The 15,307-nt window shown below is 25.2% G+C and overlaps 1 protein-coding gene across 1 annotated transcript; it reads right to left on the bottom strand.

The window, feature by feature from the left end:
* Window positions 1-2,640: 2,640 nt before the first annotated feature.
* LOC112593521 (ATP-citrate synthase) lies at window positions 2,641-10,938 on the bottom strand. Its single transcript, XM_025337936.1, has 14 exons — window positions 10,759-10,938; window positions 8,701-8,866; window positions 8,447-8,632; window positions 8,193-8,383; window positions 7,871-8,129; window positions 6,838-7,371; window positions 6,601-6,780; window positions 6,380-6,503; window positions 6,202-6,317; window positions 5,934-6,130; window positions 5,209-5,489; window positions 4,016-4,704; window positions 3,678-3,951; window positions 2,641-3,278 (listed from the first exon to the last, which is right to left on the bottom strand). The coding sequence occupies exons 2-14, from the start codon at window positions 8,854-8,856 to the stop codon at window positions 3,187-3,189; spliced, it is 3,279 nt and encodes a 1,092-aa protein (XP_025193721.1). The 5' UTR covers window positions 8,857-8,866; window positions 10,759-10,938; the 3' UTR covers window positions 2,641-3,186.
* Window positions 10,939-15,307: the final 4,369 nt, after the last annotated feature.

Below are 15,307 nucleotides of genomic sequence, written 5' to 3' on the forward strand. Positions count from 1 at the left end.
TTATAGCATTATATTATCGCTGTAGGATTCACTAAAACAAACGCTAAGGATGTTTTTTTTTTTTTGTATACCTATACCATTGATTATAGAATAGACTATTCTATAATCAATGCCTATACACTATATAGTATATACACGATAACAGATTGAAAAATGTTTCGATTTTCATTTACAAAGTTGAACCTAGTTTTTAATTTTAAGTGGTTAAAATTAAAAAATCTCAATATATTTTTAAGTATTTAATCATGAACAAAAAATAAAAATTTGGAATTTTTTTGGTTTAGTTTTTGTTTTTGATTTAACTTCATCATGCCAAATAACTTATTTTTACTGATATGTACAAATGATTAAAATTCAAAAGCGCAATACGTTATAAGCATTTGTAGTTCAAATTTTGATAAAATTCCTCAAAATAACAAAATTTTGCAAATTATTTTTGAAATTAAAAATTTATAACTTTTATAGTTATAGTTTGAATATTTAATATACATTTTAATTATAAACAGTTCATACTGAAACTAATAATCTAAATAATTTCGAAATTACATTATTCCAACTATGAATAATGATATTTATTATTCAATTTATTTTATACACACGATATTTTAAAGTATAATGCTTTCGTAAAAATTATTTCAACTTATATTACAATCCGCTTGATGCCTAGAATCGTTATGTAGGTACCAATGTACCATTGAATTAGAATTCAACACATTTATTAGTGATATACTCGAAAAATACTGTTAGCAGTACAGAGAATTCCTTGGTTTATCTTTTTTTCCTTAAATTTTTCTGACTAGGAATTTATTTAAGTTCTTAAGTGTACTCAAAGTCTCTAAGTATTTAATGAGTTTTTTTTTATGGATGTTGATTGATTAATATTAATCACACTTTTTTCAAATTATCATAAACTTGATCCTAGTTCACAAAGTTAAATAAAATAACTTTAAGACTAGATACCTATTCATTAGAACTTATATAATACGTTTATATTTTTAGAAAAATTATGAATTAAATAATTTACAATTAAAGTGCATTTTTTATAATAGAAAAAAGAGTTTCATTACAAAACACTTATTGTTATCACTATAGGACACTTTTTAAATAATATAAAAAAATATCAAGAATAAGAAATTATGGTTTTTAAACAGGTGTATTTAAGTTTCAAAAATCAAATTTTGAATAAATGTATTATTAGAAAAATAAAATAAGGTGGGTATAAACTATAATTGGAATGCTTGATTAATCATTACGTTGTGAATATATGCCCTCTAAAATATAAAAACTTAAAATAAGCACTATAAATCGTACTAAACCTTTTTTTGAACAATATAAATTTATAATCTAAAATCGTGTTAAAAAATATATATTTACTTGTGACTTTAATACATTATATAGTTGCTTAATTCAAAGTGGAATTCTGATAATTTTCCAATAAAATTTTTTTTTTAGTACATAAATAAAATATAAATTTTAGTTTTTTTTTTTTTGTTAAATAACTTTCTGTTACATACATATTATCATAATGTGGATTGTGGACTATGGCTTTTATTAATTTCGTACTAGATTAAATCATATTATTTTTTAAATATATTTGTAATATTTGTCGCTTGTTGATAGCTAGCTAGAAGTGTTAGGTAAAATCTGATTATACACGTCCAATTATTTATCATTATACATTCTAATTTAACAAATAGGTACATTACAGTGACTTACTCTTCAATGACTAAATATACTAAACACTCTTATTCTACAGTAGAGTAATTATATACTTGTTTTTTTATTTATTTTGGTTTCATTTCGCTTTCATATGGTATAAATAGAGCGCGATTTAAAATAAGCATAATATAAAAATATAATAAATATTTACATTCAAGACCAAATTGAATAATTTTGGTTATTAAGATTTTAATTTATATTAGTTTTTAACACATGTAACAAATTTATTGATTCTGAACGGAGCGACTAATTTAGTATTTTATTTGTAGTGTTATACTTTTTAGAGCAGTAAAAGTGATTCAATTTTTGACTTAAGAAATTGATGTCTGATATAAAAATTGGATCTATTTTAATACTTTGTTAGGGAGAAATGGGCATTTTTTACACACGAGTATTTGGACAATTTAATATTGTTTTTTTTTTTTTTATTGTTAATCCAAAAACAAATAACTGTATACTAGAATTTTTCACTAAGTTTTTATGTTAATATTTCATAGATTATATAATTTTCAACTTATTTTGGCTCTTTATAGAAATTTATATTGTCTACTTCATCTTAAATTAAGTGTTACTTAAAAATTAATTTAATGATTTTATTTATAGTATATTTTTTATTAGTATCATCATGATTAGAATTAATTGATATGTGATAGCTAATTTATAATCAAACAGGATTTTTAACTTAAAACTACACTTTTTGTTTATTTGTAATACTTGCCCATTTTTAAAACCATATTAATTTTAACATATTATAGCGTTACATTATAATTAGTTTAAATGTATTGTACAATATTTGATTAAAATATCAAATTTTTGGTTAAGTATTTATATTAAATATATGTTTAATGTTTAATTTCAGCATTTTACAAACAACTAACAAGGTTTAAAGTAGCACACTTGGAGATTAAAGGTTCAAAAAAATTCATAAAAATATGGTAATGTATTTGCTCTACCAACTAAGAAGTTGGAGAAATTTATTATACATTTTAGACCGGTATGAGAATTTACATTTGAATAACACTAAAAATATGAAAATAAAAATCTAAAAATTGAATATTATCACCATTATTTAAGTCAATACATAATCAAGTCAATAATAACAAACTTATTTTATATTAAACAATTTCTAAAAAAATATTTTTAAAGACCAACAAAAAAAAAAAAAAAATTAAAAAAATAAAGACGGTGCATTAAAAATGTATGCAATTTTTGTACAGGTTTATGTATAAACCCAAAGAATAAATAGTAATTATTATGTACAGAGTAATAATTATTAATAGTGGTATCTAATCAAATGCAAAACTGTTTTAAATATTGAAACTGAGATGCTATTTAAAAATGCTTGTGTGTAGACTTATCAGGTAATAAGTTGTGCGCAACCAAAACTTCTATTGGTGTTTATATAGCGCAAATGGATTTGTTCACTTGTCGACCAATTAAAATAGAAAACATAATAAAAAAATTCTCCTAGTTATATTGTTCTGGTAAGACATAAGAAATGTCGTCCCATGGATGACGATAAAGTCCTTGTTTTAATCTCTTCTGATCCATAAAATGTCCTAAAAATAAAGGAAAATTGAATATTATTAAAAATATGTTTTTATTCTTTTTAAAAGGATGTTAGTATACTGTGTTTTCTTTCTCTGGTCAACGTACAACATAAATACAATCCCTTTGCACAAAATCATTTTTTTTTTATGTTTTGAGAAATCTTAAGATAAAATCACCAATTACAAAACTTATAAAAATTATTTTTCAAAGGTATAATAGTGATATTATCTCAAAACAATTAAATATCCATAAAAATTTACAATTTTTCAATATAAAGCTAAAAATAATTAAGTTGGAAACTAATAAATTAATGTATTTTATTTATGTTGTAGGTGTATCCAAGAATGAAATAAATAATATGCTGACATTCTTTTGAAATATCTTTCATATTATAGTATATTACTTACCAATAAATCCAATACTTCTTCCGAGTACAAACAAACTGTTAATTGAGCCCATATCAATATACTCTTGGGCTTCTTCACGTGTAAAACTTCCACTATGTCTCAATAAGTCACAGAATGATACAGCAATACATCCATCAACATTCAATATAAGATTAGGTTTTTTAGATGTAGTAATTTTTTCTACTTCAAGAGCATAATTTAATAATGGTGTGGCTGGAAAATTTTCTAAAACAAATTCTTTTATGATCTTGACTCTCATATCTGGATTATTGATCTTAAAAAGTTATATACATAATTAATATTAACATTTAAATTTAATAGAAAAATTAATAGCTTACTGATTTCACGCGATGACCAATACCCATGATGAGTGATCCCTTTTTACGCATTTGGTTGACAAATTCCATTGGAATTAATCCAGAGTCATATGCTTCAGTAAATTGTTTAGCAGCTCCATCCAAAGCACCACCAAATCTGTCTCCGATAGTCAATAAACCAGAAACCAAAGATGAAACTAGATCTTTGCCTGCTCTTGCGCAGACAATGGTATTGTGAGCACCAGATACAGCTGGTCCATGATCAGCAGTTACCATAAGACACATTTCAAAGAACTTGCACACATACGGTGGTAAAGAACGTTGGAACCATAAAAGCGATATAACTCCTCCAATACCCATATCTGCTTTAAGAACATCACTGATTGGCATACCAGCATATAATAACTCTTGTCCACGTTCATCACAAATACTAGTCATAAATGAAGCTGGTTTACGAATAAGGCCAAGTTCACGTGCCCAAGAGTAGTCCATGGGAACAGTTGGTGGTGGTAATTCAGCTTGAGGAATGATAACGCCTTCTTTCACTAATTTCTTGTAAACATCATGAATTATATCACCCAAAAAGTCAAATGAAGTTGGTACATATGCACCAGCCTCTCGAAGGCTGGCATTTTTGGTAGTAGCTGTTTCTTGATCAGAGTTGGCACATGAACCAGCATGACCAAATTGAACCTCAGACGTAAACATACCTGTTGAAATAAATATTGTTTTAAAGGCATATTTTTGTTTATAATATAGTAAACCAATCAGGGAAATGAAGAAAAATTATATGTTTTTGATTACCTATTACTGATAAATTATGGACAAGTATAAATTAATAAATTGGATAGTTTCTGAAGAATTAATGCAAACCTGTGGCAAATGTATAAGCTAAATAAACAGCAGTTATTAGTCAGAAAAAGGTAGGAATCTGACAAGCAGAAGACCATTTATAAAGTTACAAAAAATCAAAAAGCAAACCTAGAAAAGATGGTATAATCAAGTAAAAAAAGATCATAACATAACCAATGCACTTAAAAACAGCATTGTTTAACTGTAAACAGGTGTTTGGGGAACCAATAAGAAACTGGTTGCGAGTAATAGATATTAAATGGTTCATCACCCAGATTATGATTTTAACATGCACTGAATATAGATACAGCACTGGTCATAAATGAACAGTTTTAATTCTATGAAAAAATATTAGAGCTTACTGGCACAAGTTCCAATACACCAAGCTACAAGTGGTTTTGTGATTTTCTTTTGAGTCAAGGCTTCGCAAACCTCGTACTCTTCAACTCCACCAACTTCACCCAACAGTACAATCATTTTAATTTCTGGGTCTGCTTGGTATCGCATGATATGATCCATAAATGTAGTGCCTGGATAACGGTCACCACCAATAGCTACACCTTCATATACACCATCAGTTGTTCTTGAGATGATGTTATTTAACTCATTTGACATACCACCAGATCGAGAAACATATGCAACGCTGTAAACAAAATTTAAATATAACTATTAAAAATACATTTTTATAGCCATAAAAAATTGCTTCAAGAGTACACTTAACTTGCATGCGGTCTAACTAGTCTAACAAGCATAACAAACTATTTGATCTGAATAATCTATTTAACTCTGTCATACTTTATATTACATTGAATTTATCTATCATAAGATTTTAAGTGAATTATGTGCATTTTAAAATGTACAAAATAGATTTTATTTTATAATTTTACATTAAAATAAAAATATTTAAAAATTCTATGAGGTTCACTAGATAACATTCTTATTTTTAAATTTGATAACAGGCTTATTCGCTATTATATTAAACATGCTAAAATTAAATGGATTATTCAGAATGAACAATTTGCTATGGAGTTTGTAAGATGCAGACACTATATACAGTATAGTGTTCACTTAAAAGCTGAAACATTACCTTCCTGCTCTATATAATTTGGAATGTAAAATATTGTCCATCATACCACCAGTATTACCAATCTTAAAACCACCTGGTTTTAATCCACCAACAGTGGCAGGTCCAATAACTGTTACTTTCTTTTCATTGGCCAATAATATTAATTTTCTTGTCATATTTTCAGGAATGCCCTCAGCAATAATAGCAATAGTTCTAATCTATATAATTTACATTAATATTAAATAATGTAAGCAGTAAAGATAGCAAAATTATAGTGTTTCAGTCTTACTTGTGGATAATTTAGAGTTTCAATAGTACTATCATAAGCAGATCGTAAAGATGCAAAGTTTACTAAGACATCAGCATTTTGATGCTTCAACATGGCATCTTCCATTCTTTTATATACTAAAATTAAAAAAAAAATTTTTTTATTAGATATAGCAAATAAATACATATATATAATTTACCAGGAATTAAAACTTCTTTATGTCCCCAATAAAATTTCAATTTATGATCACCAGTGAATGGATATACAAGGCATGCAACAGACGGTTCATGTCTCCGACAAACAAAATCAAAATCAAGCATACTCTAGAAATAAAATGTTATCATATTTTAATTAAATAAGACTTCTTTCAAATAAAGACTATGTAATAAAAAATAATATAATATGATAATTATGTTTTACCTGTACAGCTCTAGTTTGCATTCCCCAAACAATAGCCCTAGTATTACTTCCAAATAAAGGTTTAACAGAAGGGGCTGTTAAAGTTAACTTAGGTCGTACAGATGATGTTACTGTAGGACTTGTTGCACCACTTTTGGATCCATCAACAACTTCTTGTTGTGCATTCACAGAATTTGAGTCCTAAACATTCTATTTTTTAATATCAACAAAAACTTAATTATAAGCAAGTGTACTTACCTGTCCACCAGGTAAGAGAAAATTGGCAGTAACAGATTCTTGTTCAGTTTCTTTTGGTATTGGTTTTTTACCCAGAGCATAGCCAACAATAGCTGTCATGTGGGTTTCTGGTCCAAATACATAAATGGGAATACGTAAAGTCTTTCCAACTTCCCTTATAATTCTAAGACCTTCTTGGTAGTTGGGACCAGCACGACGAACGTATATTGTGATATTGTGATCTAAAATTTTAGTCTGATATTCTGTCAAAGCCGTGACGATACCTTTGAATGTTGCTGCTACATTGGTGAAATTAGCAATGCCACCTCCAGTAATTAAAACTTTGCCATCGGGATGTTTTTCTTGAGTCATCAAACTCAAAATGGTTTTTGCATACTCATAAGTTTGTTGTTCTGATGGAGCACCACTGTATTCTCCATAATTGGCTAATTCACTAGAACCACCATAATCACAAATGGTATCAGCATAAATAACAGAGGCACCACCACCAGCAACCATTGTCCAGATACGTCCTTTTTTGTTTAAAATTGTTAACTAAATAAGACGAAAAACAATTTGAATTTTGAAATTATTAGAAAAGCCTTTAACATGTTGACTGCCATGCGGCCGCCGGCGTCTGTATAAAAATAATTAGGTATTGATAATTTTTAGACCGCTGGTTGCCGCACCATATCATCTGTAGGAGGCCATATGGCTGTGAGCTGCCATAAATTAATTTAGATTTATAACATTAACTTTTCTGTGGTGCTACATTAATGTTCTAGAAAATGCACTGGAACATATCAGAAATAATTGCAATTTTTTTTGATGAAATTAACATACATAATTTCAATATTATTTTTTTTTGTATTTTTAATTTTTTTTTTTCATATTAAATAGTATAAATACAAATTTATAATGACACTAAAAAATGTTCTTGGTGTACCCATGATAAATATTTTTGTGGCTGCCAGCGAACGCATATTAGTTAACATGTTAAGTTGAAATGATTATAACTAAAAATATTAAATATCATTGTTTTTTTATGATTTACCTTAAGAGAAGCTCCACTTTTAGCATCTAAATCTGCAATGTATGCTTCTTCTGGGAAGGCATCTCGTCCAAATGGTGGTGGGTATTCTATTTCACCCCAAGATGCACGACAAATAAAATCAGCAGTAGAATCAAGTTTTGCAGCCAAATCCAAAATATAAATAGCACTATCTGTTACTACCAATGGGTTGATTTCCAAATATGTGAAGTAAAGGTTAACATACATTTTGTACAAAGCAACTATAAATGTTGCAATGGTTCTAAAAAATAGGAATTTTTAAAATTTTTAAATTGAATTAATTGTTTATTAATAATGTATTTACTTTTGTTTGGCCGGGCTGACTTTAGTTAATAGTTTTTCTAAGATTTGTTCCTCAGTTACATTTTGTCCAATTGGTACATCAAGTTTTAATGCTTTAGCATCAACATCTCCAATGTCTACACCACCCTCATGGTGGAAAAGAATTGTATCAGCATGGCGATGAGAATAGATACATACATATGCTTCTTCTTCCTACACAAAAATTCTTTAGAGATATTCATTAATTTTAAATAAACAAGCATATATTATACACACAGCTTTGTGAGGAATAAATGGCTCAATAATGAAATTTTTCAATTTTCCATTAGCACGACCAATTTGTTGGTCTTTTCCCAAACGTTCTAGAATCCACTGTTTAGCTTCAGAATAGTTAGTTTTTACTTTGATCAAGCCTAGTTTACCACGACGTTTTATCAATTGATCAGGTTTTGCAACTAAGCTCTAAAAATATTAAAATATTTATCAACTATTATTAATATTAATTAAAAATAAAGTATTTAAATAAATACTTCAGTTTTAAGCCATGGGTTATCCAATACGAGATCTTCCCATTTTGTGTTTTCATTTATTGAAGCAAACCGGCATTTCACGGCAGATGTTAATGGAGCTAAATTTCTGTTTATGATATCTTTACCAGTTGCTTCACTAATTGCTTTGGCTGACATTATGAATTAACTAAAATAAAAAATGCAAGTAATTAGTAAATCACATTTTTTGAAAGAAATATAAATAGATATAGGTACTATAAACCTCAAAATAAAAGTTGGTTTTTATTTTTATGTGTATCTATCTAATATATAATTTACATTGCTATAATATATGAATTATGAATATAAACTAAACATAAAATATAATATTGCAGGCAAAAGAGCCATCTATTGATTCCACTTTCTTTCTAATATATATATATATATATATACTTTATTTTTTTTAAATCTTTTAATAGATCACAATATTACTTATGCTTTAAGTCAAGTCTCTTGAAGGATTACTTGATATTGTAGGCTGTAGCAGAGGCCAAATTTATGATTGATAAATAATTTTAATTAAAAAAATGTTAAAACCTATGTACAACATTTAAACAAAAAAAATGTATGATCAATTTATTAGTGAATATTAAGCAATTTATTCTATCAATCTCTATACCATTAAAAAAATTTAGATGTTCATAAAAAATATAGATAACACAGGGGTCATTAAAGGTTAACTTCATTTATAAGTAAACTTGAATGACCTTAAATATTATTCTTAAACATATCATACACACACACACGCACAAATATATATATAAGAAGCATATTATAGAGAATAACTTAAATAAAAATAGTTTTTATGATTATTAAAATATACAATGATATATTCTATTAAGCAAGAGTGAATATCAAAAATATGTTATTCACCTTTAATTTTTTTTATATTTTTAATTAATACCTACATTTATACAATGACTTTATAGTTAAAACAAGGATATATCATATTATATGACGTGTAGATTTGGTTAGATATATTACCATAAATCAATGAACACAATATATTAGATATTATTACTAAATAAATCAATTTAATTATAAGCTTAATTAATTAATTAACTAATAGTTAGATTAGTTACACTATAGAACATGTTTTAGAAACCATTATAAAAAAAAAACTAGTTTACACGATTTTATACTATTTATTACCAGATTTCGTATGTTTTAAATGAGTAGATATACAATTTATTTATAAATACATAATACACACATTTTGCTAAAATAATTGATAATGATACATATGATGTGATTCTCGTTTAGATATTAATTTGGTTTATTTTAATAGCTTAGTTATCTATAATATTAATTTATACATATTATTAATTTAAAAAATATTTTTAGGAATTAATTTTCTGTATTTTTTATCAAATGAAAATTATTAGTACTACTTTAGTAATACTTTCATTATTTAAAATTGCTTTTTATTAGAAATATTAAAAATATAGTTAAAACCAGTTTTTTTTTAGTTATCATAATTTACTTAGTTGTAAAAATAATAAAAAATGAGAACAATTATCGTCATCATTCTTAAAACTAACAATTTGTACACAAATACATAATATAGATTATAAAAATATATACCTAATATTAAAATCATGAAAAAAAAAATGAAGCCATATCATCAATTTTAATAAATTTCGAGAAAATATTAACAAAAAAAAAAATTTAAATCAAAACATAAACATCGTAGATACCTAATTATTATTCTACTGTTATAATTAGTATAATCAATTACTACTTTTAATTACAGTTCTTAAAAGTAGGCATGACTCAGTTATGCACTCATGTTTACTAATCTTAAAAGCACACGTTTTAGAATTCTTATTTAGAATTTATTTTATATTTTCAACTACTACTCTAATATAATAATTTTCCAAAATTTACAAAAATCAGTAAGTGTATATTATTATTTAATTACTTTACTAACTTAAAATCACTGAAAGAAATAAATTCTTTTTAAACATTGATTTTATTAAACAAATTAAATGTTATAAAATTAAAACAATAAAGAAAAAAATCTTATAAAAAGTAAATTACCGTCAGTTAAGTATTTATGCTGATAAATAGGTTGATGCCGATCAGTGAAGATCGTTATATTATTAAGTGTTATGATTAAAACACGGTATTAAGTTAATATTTAATAATAACGATTCAAGACTAGGCGTATACCATGAGGCAAACAGTGAACACTGTCGATGGCGCGAACACGACTGACATGATCGGAGAAAGTTATTAAGCTCGCCCTTTCTTACGTGACCAAGGTCGCAACAATATCCAAAGCAATATTATAACCTATTGACTTAGACCGGTATAGATAATAATAATTAAAACTGAGAAGCCTGTTTTGTTGGGTCAATTGATCATAAAAAAGCTGCCGATAGCAAATCTTTGGGTAAAAAATAAAACATTTATATTCAACTCGGAATGATTTTAGAATTTTTATTTTATAAAATAATTTATTAAAGTTATATTAATTGTATATACAAAAAACTCTTATAATAGAAAAAAGGATTCTAAATTATTAATTATGTATAAATTTTGAAGTTAAAAATACATTTCATTTATAATATTGATATATGTTATATTAATACAGCAGGATTCATAGTATATAAAAATATATACCTAAATTTATTAAATTTAAATTTACTTAAGATTTTTAGATTAAGCAAAAATTTTTTAAAATTTTTTTTTATTAATTATATTTTTATGAATATGGTTTTTAAGTAAAGTTTTTTACTTTTATAAGCCAACCAATATGATATACCTATTGACTTTATTCGAATCAGGTGTCGTAGCTATTACTTACCTAACTACTTTTAATAGTAATATGATTATTTTATTATACATAAGAAATATACTGTAAACCAGCGGTTCCCAAACTGTGAGGTGCAACTCACTTGGGAGACGCAACTACGCAAGCACTTAACACAGGAGGCACGATATAAATATTGATATTGTGCACAATATACAATAAACTAATATAGTACTAGATGCTAATAACATTTTTTGCTTCATTTATTCAAAGACGGTACAATTGAATTTATTTTGTTTTTAGGGATACGTGAACCAAAAAAGTTTGGGAAGCGCTGCTGTATACCATAATAAAAACCAACGTGATGATACGTCATCAAAATAACAGTATTTTAATATCTATACTGAAACAAAAATCAATGTTTTTAATGATAGGTACCAACAATAGAATTCATACCTACTTGAAAAAAATTTAAAATGTTAAGAATATTAAAAAGTATGGATACAAGTTGTAATTATTATATATATAAATATCTAAATATATTTAATTAAAATTGAATTAAGAAAATTAATTTAAAAAATACATTAAACATTAAATGAAATATTTAAAAGAATAATTTTTAGTAAATTATTTAAAATTGTATTAATACAAAACTGTTCTAAAATTATATGATTTTTAAAAATATTTTGTTTTATTAAGTGTGACTGTTACATTACTTTTTTTGTTAAATAATTGATGTCATTGTATTTTAGCATATATTTTAATTTCACATACAATTTTACAGATATGTTTATTAACCAAAAATAAATAAGAAATAAATATTTTTTATTAGTGATGTTGGACGTGTTTATTTAAGTAATAGGTACAAAGGCCAACTACCATTGAGACTAAGTTGCTTGAAATTAATAGCTGAAGGTCGTCTTCATAATTTGAAATTAGACTAGAATTAATATACAACTATTAAGCAGTAAATCGAAGAATACAAATAGGACGTAAATATATTGTTTTGTATTATCAAACCAAATTTTAAGTCTGAAATAAAACTCGTCATGTCATGATAATTTGTAGTATTACAAGTTTTTCCACAAGTAAGAATCTGGTTAGACTTAACTTATAAATAAGCAGGAAACTAATAACATGCACGTACTTTTCTTTCGACCTTGTTGAAAGACAAGGTCATATTTTTCATAAGTTGTTAAAATACGAAATTTTTAAATATCTCGTAAGAAACGTAATAATATAAGATGCTATAAGAACATGAATGGTATCTTAATGTTTAAGTTATATAAATATATATATATTATTTGTAAATATCCTCCCCATATACCTTACGTAGACATTTTAATATATCCATATTTATTAAATTTGCCTTAAATACAGAAAGTAAAATTATTATATTTCAATATTAACATAGAACAATGGTTCTCAATATTTTTAGGACCACAACCCAAATTTTTTTCCAAAAATCTACCGCGACCCCCATAGTTTTAAATTTACAGAATCAAAAAACAAATTTTTTTATTACTTATTTACTACTTTATAATAATAATTGTAATAATATACTTATAATACTACTTCTTGCGACCCCCTCCTGTGGGGTCGCGACCCACAGTTTGAGAAACGCTGACATAGAGTATTTAAAATACGTTTAAAACAATTTTGTTAGTTGGTAAGTTACTTAACTAAATTAAATAAATAATAGGTACATTTATTTTTCATAAAATCAAATTTATTTATTTAATGGATACCTACTTAACTAATGAAGAAGTGTTATTAAAGTTATTTTCCAAGAACTAAAATAAATTTTAAATCTTACCGATTTCACTTATGTTATAAATACAACGATAAAAGTGAAAGTAAAACGTGTCAACACGATAAGTAAACAATATGATATAAGGACAAGGGAGAAAACACGGATTAACGAATTATCTATTTTTGAATATTTGTCGTTATAGACATTGATATCAAATAATAATAAGACTTATTAACCGTTCAGAAATACAATTATTTCAAGCGAAAAGCTAATAAATGTATTTATACCGAATCAATAATAAGGTCAACACAAATAAACGAGTACAAACATGCCATTGCCATTAAGGTTATACTATAGTTTCACTATACTATTGAAAACTCAAAATAATAAAACTTAATAATACATAATATTTAATAATTAATAAGTAATAACTAATAACCAATTCAAAACATATAAATATATAATTAGTCGGAAGCAAAAAAAAGTTTTATTTAATTCTAAATGTTGAGAGTTTAATCGTTTAATATAAATGAACTAAAATTACTCCAAGGACTCCTTGACATTGATAAACCCTAACCCTGCTGGTATCAGTATTAGTTTGTAAATTCGTATTTATAAATTATAATGTATAGACGCATTACTATCTGACGTATTAATGATACTATACCTAAGAATTAAACTATTTACGAGCCATAAGTCCACAAGGTACGTATGTAACATTTATACCTAGTGGATAATAATGTGATGTAACTTGACTACAAACAATTTTCCCATATAATAGACAATAGTATTATAAAAATAATAGTAAGCCAGTTCAGATATATGTTTTGTTGTAGTAATAACCAATTCAATTTGTACACAATGAAATTAAAATAATATTATAATTAATGTAATGCTTTAAACACCAATACGTAAGAATATTTATACTGATTATTTTTAATCAAATAGAAATAAATTTAATTTTATAAAAAATTACAAATAATGTATTGTATGATTAAAAATTAAAAAAACATTATTCTAATTCTTAATTAATATTTTTTCCTGTAGAAAAGTTAATAATTTGCGTTAATTTATAACATAGGTTATGTATGATGTAGATTAATATAATTCATTATAATTATAATATATTAGTAATTTAAATAACGGATAAAAATACAATTTTGACAATAACGATGACAAACTCTCATTAGGATAATTTTACTAAGACACTGTATTAAAGTATTCAAAAGTTGTTTATTTTATTCATTTATTAGGTACACTCTCAAGAAGAACTCAAACAGCTTATCTCCTAATTATATTTTTTGTAAATTATTATTTACATTGTTTAAATTAAACTTAATATAGATAATAATAATAAATTAAATACGGTAATTAAGAAAATCCAAATCACAATATTAAATTTGAATAAAATAATTTAGGAAAATGTACTGTACATTAAATTTTTCGTCACGCTATTGCGCAAACAAAACGTAGTAAAGTATTTGAAAAGTTTTAATCTGCTGTGGTCTGTATACCTATTATTGTACTTATTGATATGTTTATAGTAATAATTTAATTGTACAATTTAAGAAAAATGAGATTGAATGAAAATTACAATGAATACCATATGTACAATTCAATTTTTTGGGTTTTAAGTGTATAAATAAGATCTTCCCCCATTCAAAAATAAAATATTTGAATATTTAACATTGAGTTATTGTTTCAGAATTGATCAATTTTAATATAATTAAAATCTTAAATGTTCACAACAAAATAAGTTATAAGATTGAATAATATATAATCTTTATAATACCTATATTAGGGTATTCTTAAATACAATTTACAAGTTTTCAGATAAGTAATTTTTTGTTTTATATATAATATAACATCACGAATTTGGGTTAATGAACAGTAGCTCAGTATTGTGTTGTTAGAGGCGAATTTACTTATTATTGAATTTTAAGATTAAAAGTTAGATAATTGTGATGATAAATTGATTTTTTTTTTTGTTTTCATTTTTAAGAAAGTTCAGAGTAGTTTTGTGTGATAATATTTTACTTAGATACTCTTTAAAACATTAGTTAAAACTTGTTTTAATAAAT

This window comes from Melanaphis sacchari, unplaced genomic scaffold (genome assembly GCF_002803265.2).
Source record: "Melanaphis sacchari strain LSU unplaced genomic scaffold, SCAv2.0 Contig20_pilon_pilon, whole genome shotgun sequence".
NCBI lineage: Eukaryota > Metazoa > Arthropoda > Insecta > Hemiptera > Aphididae > Melanaphis > Melanaphis sacchari.

Excerpts from the sequence above, each read along its gene's own strand:
- LOC112593521 (XM_025337936.1), bottom strand. The coding sequence starts at position 8,856 with ATGTCAGCCAAAGCAATTAGTGAAGCAACTGGTAAAGATATCATAAAC. Across the intron at positions 6,318-6,379 it reads TAAAGAAGTTTTAATTCCTG|TATATAAAAGAATGGAAGAT; the intron begins GTAAATTATATA and ends TTTTAATTTTAG. Across the intron at positions 6,131-6,201 it reads AAACTCTAAATTATCCACAA|ATTAGAACTATTGCTATTAT; the intron begins GTAAGACTGAAA and ends TAAATTATATAG.